The 15,669-nt window shown below is 39.4% G+C and overlaps 1 protein-coding gene across 2 annotated transcripts in view; it reads right to left on the bottom strand.

Annotated features, from left to right (window-relative positions):
* The window catches only part of PKP2 (plakophilin 2), an 84,602-nt gene extending 70,555 nt beyond the window's left edge, over positions 1–14,047 (bottom strand). For both annotated transcript variants that reach the window (XM_081591598.1, XM_081591599.1), the window contains exon 1: positions 13,790–14,047. In XM_081591598.1, the coding sequence (XP_081447724.1) occupies positions 13,790–14,003 (214 nt within the window). In that variant the 5' untranslated portion in view covers positions 14,004–14,047. The remainder of the gene's footprint in view (positions 1–13,789) is intronic.
* Between the last annotated feature and the right edge of the window lie 1,622 nt (positions 14,048–15,669).

Genomic DNA, 15,669 nt, shown 5'->3' with positions numbered 1-15,669 from the left:
ATAGGAGTTTCAGCTTCAGCATCAGTCCTTCCAATGAATATTCAGGACTGATTTCTTTAGGATAGACTGGTTTAATCTACTTGCAGTCAAAGGGACTCTCAAGAGTCCCAACATCACAGTTCAAAAGCATCAATTCTTTGGCGCTCAGCTTTCTTTATGGTCCAACATCTGTACATGACTACTGGAAAAACCATAGCTTTGACTAGACAGACATTTGTTGGCAAAGTAATGTCTCTGCTTTTTAACATGCTGTCTAGGTTGGTCGTAGCTTTTCTTCCAAAGAGCAAGCATCTTTTAATTTCATGGCTGCAGTGACCCACCATCTGCAGTGATTTTGGAGCCCCCAAAAATAAAGTCTGTCACTGTTTCCATTGTTTCCCCATCTATCTGACATGAAGTGAGGGACCAGATGCCATGATCTTAGTTTTCTGAATGTTGAGTTTTAAGCCAACTTTTTCACTCTCCTCTTTCACTTTCATCAAGAGGCTCTTTAGTTCTTCTTTGCTTTCTGCCATAAGGGTGATGTCACCTGCATATCTGAGGTTATTGATATTTCTTCCAGCAATCTTGATTTCAGCTTATGCTTCATCCAGCCCAGCATTTTGCATGTTATACTCGCAAATAAGTTAAATAAGCAGGATGACAATATACAGCCTTGATGTACTCCCATCCCAATTTGGAACCAGTCTGTTGTTCCGTGTCCAGTTCTAACTGTTGCTTCTTGACCTGTATACAGATTTCTCAAGAGGCAGGTCAGGTGGTCTGGTATTCCTATCTCTTTCAGAATTTTTCACAGTCTGTTGTGATCCACACAGTCAAAGGCTTTGGCGTAGTTAATAAAACAGAAGTAGATGTTTTTCTGGAACTCTCTTGGTTTTTCGATGATCCAGCAGATGTTGGCAATTTGATCTCTGGTTCCTCTACCTTTTCTAAATCCAGCTCAAACATCTGGAAGTTCATGGTTCATGTACTGTTGAAGCCTGGTTTGGAGAATTTTGAGCATTACTTGACTAGTATGTGAGATGAGTGCAATTGTGCAGTAGTTTGAACATTCTTTGGCATTGCCTTTCTTTGGGATTGGAATGAAAACTGACCTTTTCCAGTCCTGTGGCCACTGCTGAGTTTTCCAAATTTGCTGGCATATTGAATACAGTACTTTCACAGCATCATCTTTTAGGATTTGAAACAGCTCAACTGGAATTCCATCACCTCCACTAGCTTTGTTCATGGTGATTCTTCCTAGGGCCCACTTGACTTTGCATTCCAGGATGTCTGGCTCTAGGTGAGGAATCACACCATCGTGGTTATCTGGGTCATGAAGATCTTTTTTGTATAGTTCTTCTGTGTATTCTTGCCACCTCTTCTTAGTATCTTCTGCTTCTGTTAGGTCCATACCATTTCTGTCCTTTATTGTGCCCATCTTTGCATGAAATGTTCCCTCAAATTTTCTTGAAGAGATCTCTAGTCTTTCCCGTTCTATTATTTTCCTCTATTTCTTTGCATTGATCACTGAGGAAGGCTCTTTCTCTCTCCTTGCTATTCTTTGGAACTCTGCATTCAAATGGGTATATCTTTCCTTTTCTCCTTTGCCTTTTGCTTCTCCTCTTTTCACAGCTATTTGTAAGGCCTCCTCAGACAACCATTTTGTCTTTTTGCATATCTTTTTCTTGAGGATGGTCTTCATCACTGCCTCTTGTACAATGTCATGAACCTCCATCCATAGCTCTTCAGGCACTCTATCAGATCTAATCCCTTGAATCTGTTTGTCACTTCCACTTTATAATCATAAGGGATTTGATTTAGGTCATACCTGAATGGTCTAGTGGTTTTCCCTACATTTGTCAATTTAAGTTTGAATTTTGCAATAAGGAGTTCATGATCTGAGCCATAGTCAGCTCCATGTCTTGTTTTGCTGACTGTATAGAGCTTCTCCATCTTTGGCTGCAAAGAATATAATCAATCTGATTTCAGTATTGACTATCTGGTGACGTCAATGTGTGGAGTCTTCTCTTGTGTTGTTGGAAGAGGGCGTTTGCTCAAAGCAAACTTAAATTACTTGCTTTAAATTGCAAAGAGACTTAATATCAGGTTTGAACTCTGGGTTCATCCTTCCACTGATCTCTACTATTGATCTCTACTATTTGACTGCATTGTGGCTCTTCTGAAATTGTCATTTATCAAAACCCTGGAGGAATTATCATCAGTTTTTTATGAAAACCAAAACAATCATTCTCTTTCCTCTAGAACCTTTACCTGGACAACTCCAAGTACTCTGTGAGTTTTTTATTTGCTGACATAAATCCTTATAAGGAAGTTCTCCTTCTGTTTTCAGATGAATGAATTGAAACTGATTTACTGGTTCCCAAAATAACTACAAGATAGTTGGTAACAGGGAATAAAATAAGATTAGATCTTTAAACCACAGACTTTCTTCCTGTGCAAGAAAAGTTGTGACTCTTGATATTCAAACTGCAGGATGGCTCAATAGATAGTTTCTCTGGTTAAAAGGCCAATCATAAACAAGAAATTATGCAAATTAATTTGCCTAGGCAGTCATGAGTTTGAGATCAGTATAGGGGATTAATGAATTAGCAGCTGTGATCTAAGATTTTAAAGATATTTTGAACTGGCTGGAATTTAAAAATATTAATCAGGATGGAAACAAATCTCTTTAAGGCAAGTCATTATTTTCTGTTCACTCAGAGGATAAAACACATAATAATATGACTACTGAACATATAACTCAGCCATGCCCTTCTTCAAATACAGAAATAAGAAAGCAACAAAAACATACATACAGGTACATACAGCTTTAAATAAATCCAACATAAAAATTCGTATTTTCTAATATGGAAAATTAGGTCATGCCTTTATTTAAAAGGACTTGTTTACATCACAAAAGGACATGGGTATATTCTCTAAACTGAAATAATCTGTCTGAGGCCCTCAACTCGACCACTTTCTGTGTGTCTTGACAAATTACCTACATTTATTTCCCATAATTCCACCTATTAACAGAGTTGGTAAGAGACTTTACCTGAGAAAGCATATATTCAATGCTTTTAAAATTGTAAAGCAACATGCAAAAATGAGATAAGGCTTTAAAAACGGTATTTGGATAACAAAATTTGTATTTCACACATTTTCATGAATTAGAAAGAGGGATAAACTGGTTTGCATGCTTTAATTCACATTGTACTGTATCTAAGAGTTTTTATTCAGGTATTGAATTTGGCTTTTTCTGGTTATTTTGATTGACTCAGCCAATTGAAGATGATCACAATGACATTATTGTGGTTTTAAATAGTCATTCATATAATGTGCTTTTGCTATTTCCTAAAAAGGCAATGATTTATAGGGACTATTTCAAATTAATACTGACTCAGGCAACATTATCCAAACTGTTTCTTCTAAGAACACTGCAGACATCTATGGAGCCCAATTTAAGGAAAGCGAAGGAGGAAGTTACAGAACTCAGTCCTCCTCAAATAACAAGCAATTCAGATCAAAGCAGTTGCGGGGGCAGGGTAGGAGGATGAGAGTGAGGAGGGGTTGGTTTTGATTCCAAATGGCTTGAGGATTGCAGAGGTGTAGACCTCACAGGAAATGTAATTTTCTCTCTTTCCAATTCTGAATGTTAATCTGAGTGATGTGATTCCTAAGCAGCTGTTCATGGGAAAATATCTTGGTTTCTGGTCATCTATGCAAGTATTGTCCAAGATGATGAAATACTCTTAGAGTTAAAATAGAAAATTAATTTCTATAATCAGTTCTTTCTTTGTAGCTTTCATGACCACTTTATTACCTAATTGGTTAAATTTAATAATTTATTTATATATATTACATATATATAAATATCTAATTGGTTAAATGTAATACATTGATTTGTATATATTATAGATAAATAAATTTAATACATTTATTATATTGAAGGACAGGATAGCCCAGCGTGCTGCAGTTCATGGGGTCGCTGAGTCGGACATGACAGTGACTGAACAACAACAATACATTTATGAAATTAAATTGACAAACCTCTAATTATGACTCCATTACCTGTATCTGGGCACATTAAAAAAAAAATCAAACACAGCTTCCCTTATGGCAAGCATTAACAGATGATATAGTTACTAAACAAACACCTTTAAATAACCTGTGTTTATTAGAGAGACGAGAGTAGCATTCACATTCAGAAAATCATCTTTTTTTCAAGCCTCCAAGCACTCTCTAAGCATGGTTGAAAAACTGATTTCGTTTACATTCAGCTTTTAAAGAAGAATGTGTAGAGATGGCAGTGTAAGAAATTCCCATGAAAACAGGTACGCATAGAAATCAGTATGTGTCCACTACCGGTGTTGATTTAAATGCTACAATTTATTGTGCTCAATCACAAACAGTTGCCTTCACTGTGTGAATTCACAATGGTCTTTTTGATGGAAAGAGACTAGACTCTGGAAGTCTAAAAGCTATCACCTTCTTCTCTTTGGTCTTTTCACAGCAACCTCTAGGTAACAACATCTCTCTTTCTCCACATACCTTAAAAGAGATTTAACTACATGACATCCTGAAACTTATTAGAAGGAATCTGTATAGCAATTCATATTTAAATAGCTCCTTAAAATCATTTACTAACAAAAGTACGTACTAAAAGAAAACACAAAATAGGACCTATCAAGAACCAAATGGGCTTCCTTGGTGGCTTGGATGGTAAAGAACCTGCCTGCCAATGCAAGAGACATTAAGAGACCCAGGTTCAATCCCTGGGTTGAAATGATCTCCTGGAGAAGGGAATGGCTACCCACTCCAGTATTCTTGTCTGGAGAATTCCATGGACAGAGGAGCCTGGTGGGCTACAGTCCATGGGATTGCAAAGAGTTGGACTCAATTGAGTGACTAACTCTTTCAGTTTCACTAAGAACCATACATCAGGACTCCTGAGTTAGTGAAGAACTTTTCTTTGTCTGTGTGGTCATGTAACATAGAATTCATTTTCCCTGATTTAACTTTAAAAAAATTATTTCTTTTACCTTCTGTTTTTACTTTCTAAGAAAAATGTATTCATGCAAACCACAATTCCACAACCCTGTATACAACTCAGGTAAGCACTTGCTCAGGCTAGAAAATGAGTGGAATTTGTTGGTTGAAAAAACTATGGTGAAGAATTGTTTTAAAGAAGACTAGAATCTATTAATGTCTTGCCTTATGAAAAAAATTAACAAAACGTGGTAGTGCTGTAAATGACCAGTTAAGAAAGCTCACATGATCAACCATGAGGAACAACTCAATGTATTGAGTGTACAGTTGGAAAGTACTGGCTGTGAGTTCTTACCAAGTGGAATATGCCAGGAGTCAGTGTTGGTAGTACAGTGGTGACCACAGCTGGCTTCAAAGTTGAATATGCCAGAGACAGACCAACAATCCTGGCAGAAAGGGCCCTGAACTCCAAGTGCCACTGTGTCACTAGTCAATGGCGATCACCCACTAATATACTAACCAGCCACCAGAAGTCCTTATTTTTCAGGAGTCCCTTATGTAGTTTGTGATATCAGTTTATGACATTTTGGGGGTATTCCTCAAATTATTGCTTTAGATAACCACAAAACACACATTTAAAAGTTCCTTCTATACCACAGGCATCTATATCATATACTTTGAGTAGCCATAATATATGATTATAAAATTTGTGATTATAAACTAAGTTGATACATCCTGGAATTTTTTAAATCTATAGGAATTCCTATAATTTATCACTGTACTTTGGCATTCCTGCCAATTCATTTGCTGAGCTATCTCATAATGATCACTTACAAAACTTTAGAACTGCAATGACAAATAACACATTATACTTAAAATGATGCAACTAATAGTCAAATAGATGAATTTATAGAACTTTTTCCTTTAAAAAACTCTACAAGCTTTTGTAGTAACTCTTAAATCATGACATTTCCACTGCCTCTTACTTGCCAGTGCTAACCTCTTCTCTCCCAGCTGATTCATAACTTCTGTCCCTTCTTTAAATCCACCCAATCTGCCAAATGTATTTTCAGAAAACCCCTGCATATTTCATGTTTCTCCCCTATTGAAACATCTTGTTTGACTCACAGTGATCAAATTTTTAACTTGGATCTTTAACTCAACACTGTGAGGTGGAGCGATGAGGGAACGCTGCCCATACAGGGGCACAAACTGAACTGAGCTTTGAGGGGCATTTAAGAGTTAAGCCAGCCAAGAGAAGGGAAGGGGGAGGGAGGGTAGTAGTAGGGAGAGGAACTGAGCAAGATAAATTGCTGGTGTTTGGTTGTGTGCCAGAATAGTGGTGATAGGACCAAGTTTGAGAACATGCAGGCATCAGAGCACAGAGGACTTGAAATGCCATGCTGAATAAGGAATTTCACTCCTGTAGAGAACAGCAAGAAACTGAAGGCATTTAAAAGAGGAAATGGTGCGCTGAGATTTTAGAAAGTTTACTACCTAGGTGGAGAACGAATTGGAGTAAGGCCAGTATAAGCAGGAAGAGGTCTTCTGTTCCAAGTAAACTTTTACCTTCTTAACATAGAATCCATCTTTTACTACCACTTCTGGCAGTCCTACATCAGCACTTGCCATGTTAATGGATAATCAGTCAATATTTCCTTGTACATTCAAAATATCCTAGTTACACATATTCACTTTGCACTTAATCCTTCCTGTGCATCACCACAGTGGAGCCAAAATGGGAGGAAGGCAGTTGCATATACACTTTTGTCTTAGAGTGGATAGAAGGTGCTCAAATATTTCCTATTGCTTCTCTGACATTCTGGAAATAAAGAGAGGAAGAAAAAAAATTTCCCTGAAACGTAGGCAGACTTTTTCTAAGTGATTAGAAAAGCTGACTATGTTCAGTGTGGCAAGGTTGATTCTACATCTGCATAGTATATATTTACTGTCATTCTCTTATCTTTCTGGTGTGTCTACTTACCTGTAATATTTTGATATGCTATAATAAGTTCCTATGATCTGTCAAGAAAAGTTTAAATTTATATTCCTACTTCAAAAGAAAAGGTCATAAAGATACAATAATTCCGATGTGATCTTCCTCACCACCATCCTGTGACCATAACTAGTGAGATTTAAGATTTAGTGGGAATAATTTATTAAGCTTCTAGTGAGTAGTATTTTCTTCTGGCTATCAAGGAGTTGTGGAACTTTGGTTATGATGCTTTGGCCAATTAATACTTTTAAGCCTAAAGCTGACTATTTCAAGAATGCAAGTATGTGAATTCTTTTAATGGTAATAGCAAGCTGTGTTTTCAAATGCTCAAGTTCTGTTTTCTGAATATGCATTTTCATTTAAGTCTACATATTGACTGGGCTCCTCAGCTCATCTTTAAGCACTTTTCTTAATAACAGAGCAACTGTTTTTATGTCCTATATCCGGTCACCATTAATGGCATTACACAAAAGATACACAATAGATTTTTCAATAATTCTATTACAAGAGGACCTGAAATTCTGCTTATTGTTCTATCTTAATAAGTCAGGGGATGGCTCACTCTAATACAAAGATTAAATATTCTACTAATTGTATTTCTACTAATTGTCTATTCCCATTTGCAACACTCTTTTTACTATTTACTCTCCCAGAAGGAGTATGATATTTATGTCTTTATACATTGTGTACATGCACAAAATAGCTGGAGTCCAACATTTACTTCAGAATTGTATAATTTAAAATTCTTGAATGTATGGTACTGGCACAAAGATAGAAATATAGATCAATGGAACAAAATAGAAAGCCCAGAGATAAACCCACGCACCTATGGACACCTTATCTTCAACAAAGGAGGCAAGAATATACAATGGAGAAAAGACAATCTCTTTAACAAGTGGTGCTGGGAAAACTGGTCAACCACTTGTAAAAGAATGAAACTAGAACACTTCCTAACACCATACACAAAAATAAACTCAAAATGGATTAAAGATCTAAACGTAAGACCAGAAACTATAAAACTCCTAGAGGAAAACATAGGCAAAACACTCTCCGACATAAATCACAGCAGGATCTTCCATGACCCACCTCCCAGAATATTGGAAATAAAAGCAAAAATAAACAAATGAGACCAAATTAAAATTAAAAGCTTTTGCACAACAAAGGAAACTATAAGCAAGGTGAAAAGACAGCCTTCAGAATGGGAGAAAATAATAGCAAACGAAGCAACAGACAAACAATTAATCTCAAAAATATACAAGCAACTTCTGCAGCTGAATTCCAGAAAAATAAACGACCCAATCAAAAAACGGGCCAAAGAACTAAACAGACATTTCTCCAAAGAAGACATACAGATGGCTAACAAACACATGAAAAGATGCTCAACATCACTCATTATTAGAGAAATGCAAATCAAAACCACAATGAGGTATCATTTCACACCAGTCAGAATGGCTGCTATCCAAAAGTCTACAAGCAATAAATGCTGGAGAGGGTGTGGAGAAAAGGGAACCCTCTTACACTGTTGGTGGGAATGCAAACTAGTACAGCCACTATGGAGAACAGTGTGGAGATTCCTTAAAAAACTGGGAATAGAACTGCCATATGACCCAGCAATCCCACTGCTGGGCATACACACCGAAGAAACCAGAATTGAAAGAGACGCGTGTACCCCAATGTTCATCGCAGCACTGTTTACAATAGCCAGGACATGGAAGCAACCTAGATGTCCATCAGCAGACGAATGGATAAGGAAGCTGTGGTACATATACACAATGGAATATTACTCAGCCATTAAAAAAAATACATTTGAATCGGTTCTACTGAGATGGATGAAACTGGAGCCCATTATACAGAGTGAAGTAAGCCAGAAAGAAAAACAACAATACAGTATACTAATGCATATATATGGAATTTGAAAGACGGTAACGATAACCCTATATGCGAGACAGAATAAGAGACACAGATGCATAGAACAATTTTATGGACTCTGAGGGAGAAGGTGAGGGTGGGACGTTCTGGGAGAATAGCATTGAAACATGTATATTATCATATGTGAAACAGAACACCATTCCATGTTCGATGCACGAGACAAAGGCTCAGGGCCGGGGCAATGGGATGACCCAGAGGGATGGGATGGGGAGGGAGGTGGGTGGGGGGTCCAGGAAGGGGAACACATGTAAACCCATGGCTGATTTGTGTCAATGTATGGCAAAAACTATTACAATATTGTAAAGTAATTAGCCCCCAACTAAAATAAATAAATTTCTTAAAAAAATAAATAAATAAATAAAGCTGCAAAAAAAAAAATAAATAAAATTCTTGAATGTCATGTGAGATAGTACCAAATGATCTTGTTAGAGACGATATTAATCAAGTCTGATATATAAATTCCAGAGGTTTTAGCAACATATTTGTTATTTATATTTCATTATTATCAAAGATATGCTTGTTCTCTCAGAAAATAAAAAAAAAGTTTTTAATAATTTCTGTTGATCAGACCAGACATTCAATTTGAATGTAAAATTAATGTTAACTATTTGAAGATAATATGTATATATTATCTTATTTTAATACATAGGAAAAAAATTTAAAGCTGATATCCAAAACAGTTAGGAGAAGGTGAACAACATATACCTAGAATATCTAGCTCAAGTGAGCTACCCTCTGTTCTCATGACTGGAACTTACTAACACAGGGCATAAATAACATTAATGCAGTCTTTAAAAAGTCTAAGTGAACAGTTGTCTTCTCTTAAGTTAGTTTCTGATACCTTATCTGGGACATAGAACAATGTACTTTTATAATCAAACACTGTTACATTTCAATTGACTCTGAAGCATCCCTAATCATGCTCTCACTCAAGACCTTATCCATAAAAGATGTGTTTTCACCACTATCTGGGGATGAGGAGTTAATTTTTTTTGTAATCACCAAGTTGTTAACATTCTATATCCTTTGACTAATTATAATCGGGAGAATTTCTGAAAAAAAAAACAACAACACTTTTTTAAATCATTGCAATTGATCTGCTAGACACTAGGCTATATTATATATTAGGCAGACAAGGAAGTACATTAAAGCAGGTGGCACTACTGATACTTTACATTCACAGCAACACGGCTATGTTCCTGCCACCCCACCATCTAACTTTTTTCTTTCTCTCCAGAATTCTCCTATTTTGTAAAGGACTAGTTGCCTTGCTCCCAGAATTGCTTCATTCCTGGAATTCCTTTTTTGGCAACAGATAATTCACACAAGATTTAAACAATGTCCAACAACCCTCACCCCCACCCCCCAGCCCCAATAATACCTATTAATTGCCTTTTTTGCTACCTTAGCCAATTTTCAGTCCTTTCCCCAAAATCCTTCTGATCACAGATATTCAAAACATCTTGGCCAGGAAAACCATTTAATTAAACAGCATGCCTTTGGTTGATTTCCAAAGTTGCAAATTTTATTAGGATATTATTCATTGTGCTTATAAGTATTACATATGACAACTTAAAACATGACTTCCTTACCCAGGCACCCAAGGGGGAACTGTTATAATAAGTAAAGTAGTAGTATTTTCAAAGTAAATGTAATAAATAGGATATGGACACTTAAAATTCTTCCTTTTGCTAATATAATAATGTACTTGCAATTCGTAAATGAGTTCTAGCTTTTATAAAATTAAAATTTTCTACAACACAGACTCATCTCACAATGCTGCTATAGACCTCTGTTACATCTCCCCAACCCCCAAGAGTTACAGCCAATTTTAAAATGTTCAACACAATTTAAAAATAACATCAAAAGTTAGAGTAATTTACAATGAAAACCACTCACTTATATAAAGTCATTAGAGAGAAGCAGACTAGTTAAAGAACCCTGCAGGGTATTTATCAACAAATCATATTTATCTCATCTCTGCTGCTTCAGTCTTACAGGTATGTCAACAATTCAGAATTCTCCAGGGCCCTGGAGCTAAAAGCAGTTAACATTAGGGTCGTTTCTTCCTGGAATTTATGTTGATACAGGATTCTTTCCAGACCACCACAGTTTCAACAATCGCACTTTAGAGACAGGATAGTAATACGGAAACAACACTCACAACCATAAGAAGCCCCCAGACTTTTTCAAAGAACTTTAACAATATACACAAACCACCCCTGGTAGCTGTCCCATAGTATGTTAATGCTAAATTCCTCTGCAGCTAATTTCCTCTTTGAGTCTCAGAAGCTTTGTTCCTTAGTTGAACTCAGCAGTTAACAGCAGAAGGAAGCATCATGACAGGGCCCTTTGTTCTACCATATCAGTTCTGTGAACTGTGATATTCATGCTGTTCCCCCTAGAATGCTCTTCCTTCAACCCATTACCTATGTCCAATCCTACTGAATTTCTGAGACCTAAAATCCCAATTCCTCCAAGAAACTTTTCAAAACTCCCTCCAGATAATAGCCTAACTCATACTTCTCCAAGAAACTTTTCAAAATTCCCTCCAGGTAATAGTCTAACTCATACTTCTAAACTCCATAATTTGTGGGCTGTTCTTCCTTTGGGTAGCTTACCATTTTTTATTTGATAAACACATTTTTTAGAGAGCATTTTCCTTCTGCAGACTTTGAACTCCTTGCTTTAAAGCAAAAAGAGTGCGTTTAGTTCAGCACCTGCTCAGTGCCCTGAATGAAGACTAGACACACCAGAAAGTTCTTGAATTCACCACACAACATGAACGCACCATTTTCAAGAGAACAAATCATGTGTGAGTTTGGGACTAAGCGTCCAATAAATGTTGAGAGACTGACAGACTTTTCATACGTGAAATGGATCCTCGTATCTATCTCATATAATTATTTGAAGGATATAATAAAATGCAAACATAATCTTGAACAGGGTTAGGCACACAGTAGATGCTCAGCAATACTCCCTTTCCTTTTGTTCATTCCCTATATTTACTGAATAGTTGATGTCTGGTTGCTCTTCCTCGCCATTCTCAAAGGGTAGGAAAAATATTTCATGTGCCTTCCTTGTGTTCCCCTATGCAGAAGCAGCTAGTCTGGCTCCAGTTTAGCACTGGATCTGCACAGACTAAAGGGGTACAATGATCTCAGTGGTCAAAAACTGGCCTCAGTTGTCCTGGGGTCTTTAGTCAGATTCCTAAATGTAAATTAGGTTCTTTTTTTCCATGTGCTATGGCAGGTCTGTGTCACTGAGATGTCTCCGCTCTCTCAGAACGATATCAATTATATTTAAAGGAAAAACGGGAATGAATCATGGAGAGGCTTGGGTCTAATAAAAATCCTACTTTGTATTAATTACCAAAAAGCTTAACAACGTAACTGATAGAGTAGTTTAAAAACTGAGGCATGGAAGTTTTTCTGCTACTTACTATCCGTGGGAAATTAAGTGTTACCTAACTGCTTAGTAAAGCAACCTACCTCACAAGCAATTTTTTTTTTCCTGGAAACATAAATAACATAAGGAATACACACCACAAAGTCCAATTCTTGGCACACAGTAGGCACACAATTACATCAACTCTAATCATTAAACAGCTTCTTTTTACCTTTCAAGTATGTAAATATTGATTGCCTGATCCTTTAAAATTATTTTACACAAATGGAAAACAATACAGCCTCTCAGTTTCTGGTGATTTAGATCTCTGATCTGGTCTGCAAGCATTTTTCTTTTTCCTAATCATTCTACATTTGTCACTTCTCAAGTTAACTTCCTAGAGACACAGTTCAACATTGCATGAAACAACTGGTAACCCAACTTAACTGTTTCTTTCCTCTTCTCTTTTCCATAATAAGCCTAGAATACTTTTATATTAAAAAATTAAACAATTAATAAAATAATTACTGGGGAGATCTGATCATCTGACTTTTAGCAAGAGAAAAGGTATTTCACATTCTCTAATTTTCAGAACTGGTTTGCCATCTTCTTCCCCTTCCACCTCCTTGACTATCAGTTACTAATACAGTTTTTTTTTTTTTAAACCAAAACCAAACCTTGTTCACCTCCAAAGTTTAATTTTTTGGAAATACCAGTGCTGTGCTCACGAGTGCGTTGGCGGGGCACAGCAAGCAAGGCAGGCGGGACTGCTGCTGGCCGGGTCAAAGTCCCCTTGTTTCTCCTCCTCCTAGTCAACCCGCGGGGTGGTGTGATTGCTCCCCAGCCCCAAGTCTCCTACCTTTCACTTCCTAGATGAAACCACTCGCTCCATACCCTGGGTGGAGTGCCCCGAAGTATCTGGGCAAGGCCCACAATCCCAATTTATAGGTTGTAGGAGCGCCAGTACTTTCAGGTTTTCTTTTTAAAAATATTTATAGAGCTCACAGATCCTTTAAAATTTTTTAATAAAAGCTAGGGGCGCTTTCTCCCAGAAAAAATGATCATATCAAATTTCTGCACAGAATTTCCAAGTGTTTACAAATTCCTGGAACCTCCAGATGAAGTCCCCTGGGGTGGGGGCGGGGGGCCTAGGGGAGTAGGTTAAGGAAGGGGTGAAAATCTTGGACTGAATTCTTTTCAAATATATATATATATATATATATATATACATACGTATATGCATTTAATATACGTAGATACATACATGACAAATCTGAGTAAGAGGTTATTTTAAGCAAGAGTGCTTTTCCAAAGTAAGCTGGTCTGAGTCTGGAGGCGCGACTGGCCGTACAATGGGCCGGCAACCAACAGGTGTGCAGAACACCAGGTCCTGCACCCTCAGGAAGAAGCATGAGGAAGCAACTGGGCGCTGAGGGTGAACGTGGGGTAGGGAAGGGATAAAGGGCAGGATGAGGGCGGTGTAGGGGACAGCGGGGCTCCACTCACCGTGGCCCGCGAAACTGCGGCCCTTCCGGGCCAGGGTCTGCTGCACCTGCTCCTGGATCCGCAGGCTCTTGATCGCCTGGCCGCTGCTCCCCGCCAGCTTCAGCTTGGCCTCGGAGGGCAAAGCCAGGCTGGAGCTGTCCAGCTGCCCCAGGATCTGCTGGCCCAGGACTGTCCGGATGTAGCCGCACTCAGCCGAAGAGCCGGGAGCAGCCATGAGGCCGGAGCTGGCGACCAAGCCGCTTGCCTGCCGCGAGACCTGCGGGAGAAGCTGCGGCGGGGCCGGGGGCACCGGTGCAAGCCCCGCCCCGCCGCCCCGGCCCCTCCTCCGGCCCCGCCCCCGCGCCGGTGAGAGGCCCGAGCTGAGGAGAGCTCGGCCTCCGGAGGCCGGAGCTGGGTCTCAGGCCGGAGAGCGGCGCGGCTCTAGCGCGCCTAGCACTCGGCTAGGGAGCTGGGCCGAGCGGACCTCGCGCGCCGACACCTGGCGAGTTGAACTGCTCACAAGGAAGCGGGAGAGGGGCGCGGTCCGCCCTGGGGCGCGCACACTCTCCGAGTCACCTCGGATCCTGCGGGCGGGGGCCGCACCCCGCTCTCTGTGGCTCGCCCGGCCTCCGCCTAGCCCTCGAGAAGGATGTGATTTCCGCCTAATTGCCGGGGCCGACCTGCAGGCACTTGCTCCCTGGAGGGTCAGTGCTGTTCTTGGGCCGAGGTTTGCCTCTGGCATCTCCGAGGGAGTAGTCTGTCTGGTTCGTCAGGCTCTGTCAGACTGTTGGAAACATTTCCTGGATCTGAGATGAGAAGGGGCTATTTGATCAGGCTTCAAAAGGCAGTAGGAGAGAAATGTGCCGAGAAGACGACCTGTGTAAAATAAGAGACTTTTTAAAACAGGTTTTTTTCCACCTTAGTACCGTTTCAGGGACTGTGTCCTTTTTGCGCAGATGCAGTCCCGGAAACATATGTTCTTCCTTACTGAGAGTTTCAGTTTTCTCCTGCACATACACAAATTGTACCCAGCACACCCTTGCTCACCCACTCCTCTCTTATGAACACTCCCACACAGAGAAGCTCCAATAAGAGAGCAAGCATGCTTTCAATAGCTGATACTTTTAAAATCCTTTTTATGATAGGCTCTTTGCAGGGATCCCATGGAAGGAGTCTATGACTTTTCAGTCGTGTATTCCACAATGTATTGCTATTAGTTGTGTTTCACACTTAGTTAACTACAGAGGGCATGATGAGCTAAACTCAACAGAAAGAGCCCTTGACCTTAAAGCTTTCAAATTAAGTCACTCATCCTGCTTTCCCTCTTCGGACTTGAGAGGCAGAAGGAAAAACATCTATCCCCAGTAATAAGATAAATTCCATTTGATTGCTTGGAATTCTATGTCCACTCTCCCTCAAATCACTCAGTTATTGCAGAACCTCACTTATTCAGGTTTCTGGTGGCTAGAGAACACAGCTTCTCCTGTCCCCATTTTCCTATGGCATATCCTTCTGTCTTTACACACACACTTATAGCACAGTATAAGGCCTTCCAGGGGATGAAGAGGAAGTGAAGCGGCCCAAAGCCTGGACAACTGGAGTGGCGACAGTTCTGCCATCCTTTCTCAGCTAACCACGTGGCTTAAGTGAAGCCATGTAGATGGTGGGTCTTCTATGCAATTCTTCCTATCCCAGTAGGACTAGTCTTAAAGTAGATTATATCTTGTGAGGGCTTCCCAGGTGGCACTAGTGGTAAAGAACCTGCCTGCCAACGCAGGAGATGTAAAAGACATGGATTTGATCCCTGGTTTGGGATGATCCCCTGGAGGAGGACATGGCAACCCACTCCAGTATTCTTTCCTAGAGAATACCAAGGACAGAGGAGCCTGGCAGGCTACAGT

The sequence above is a fragment of the Giraffa tippelskirchi genome, chromosome 4, assembly GCF_054371585.1.
Source record: "Giraffa tippelskirchi isolate mGirTip1 chromosome 4, T2T-mGirTip1v1.2.pri, whole genome shotgun sequence".
Lineage (NCBI taxonomy): Eukaryota > Metazoa > Chordata > Mammalia > Artiodactyla > Giraffidae > Giraffa > Giraffa tippelskirchi.
The sequence above is the reverse complement of the archived record's forward strand: the minus strand, read 5'-3'. Positions and strand labels throughout refer to the sequence as shown.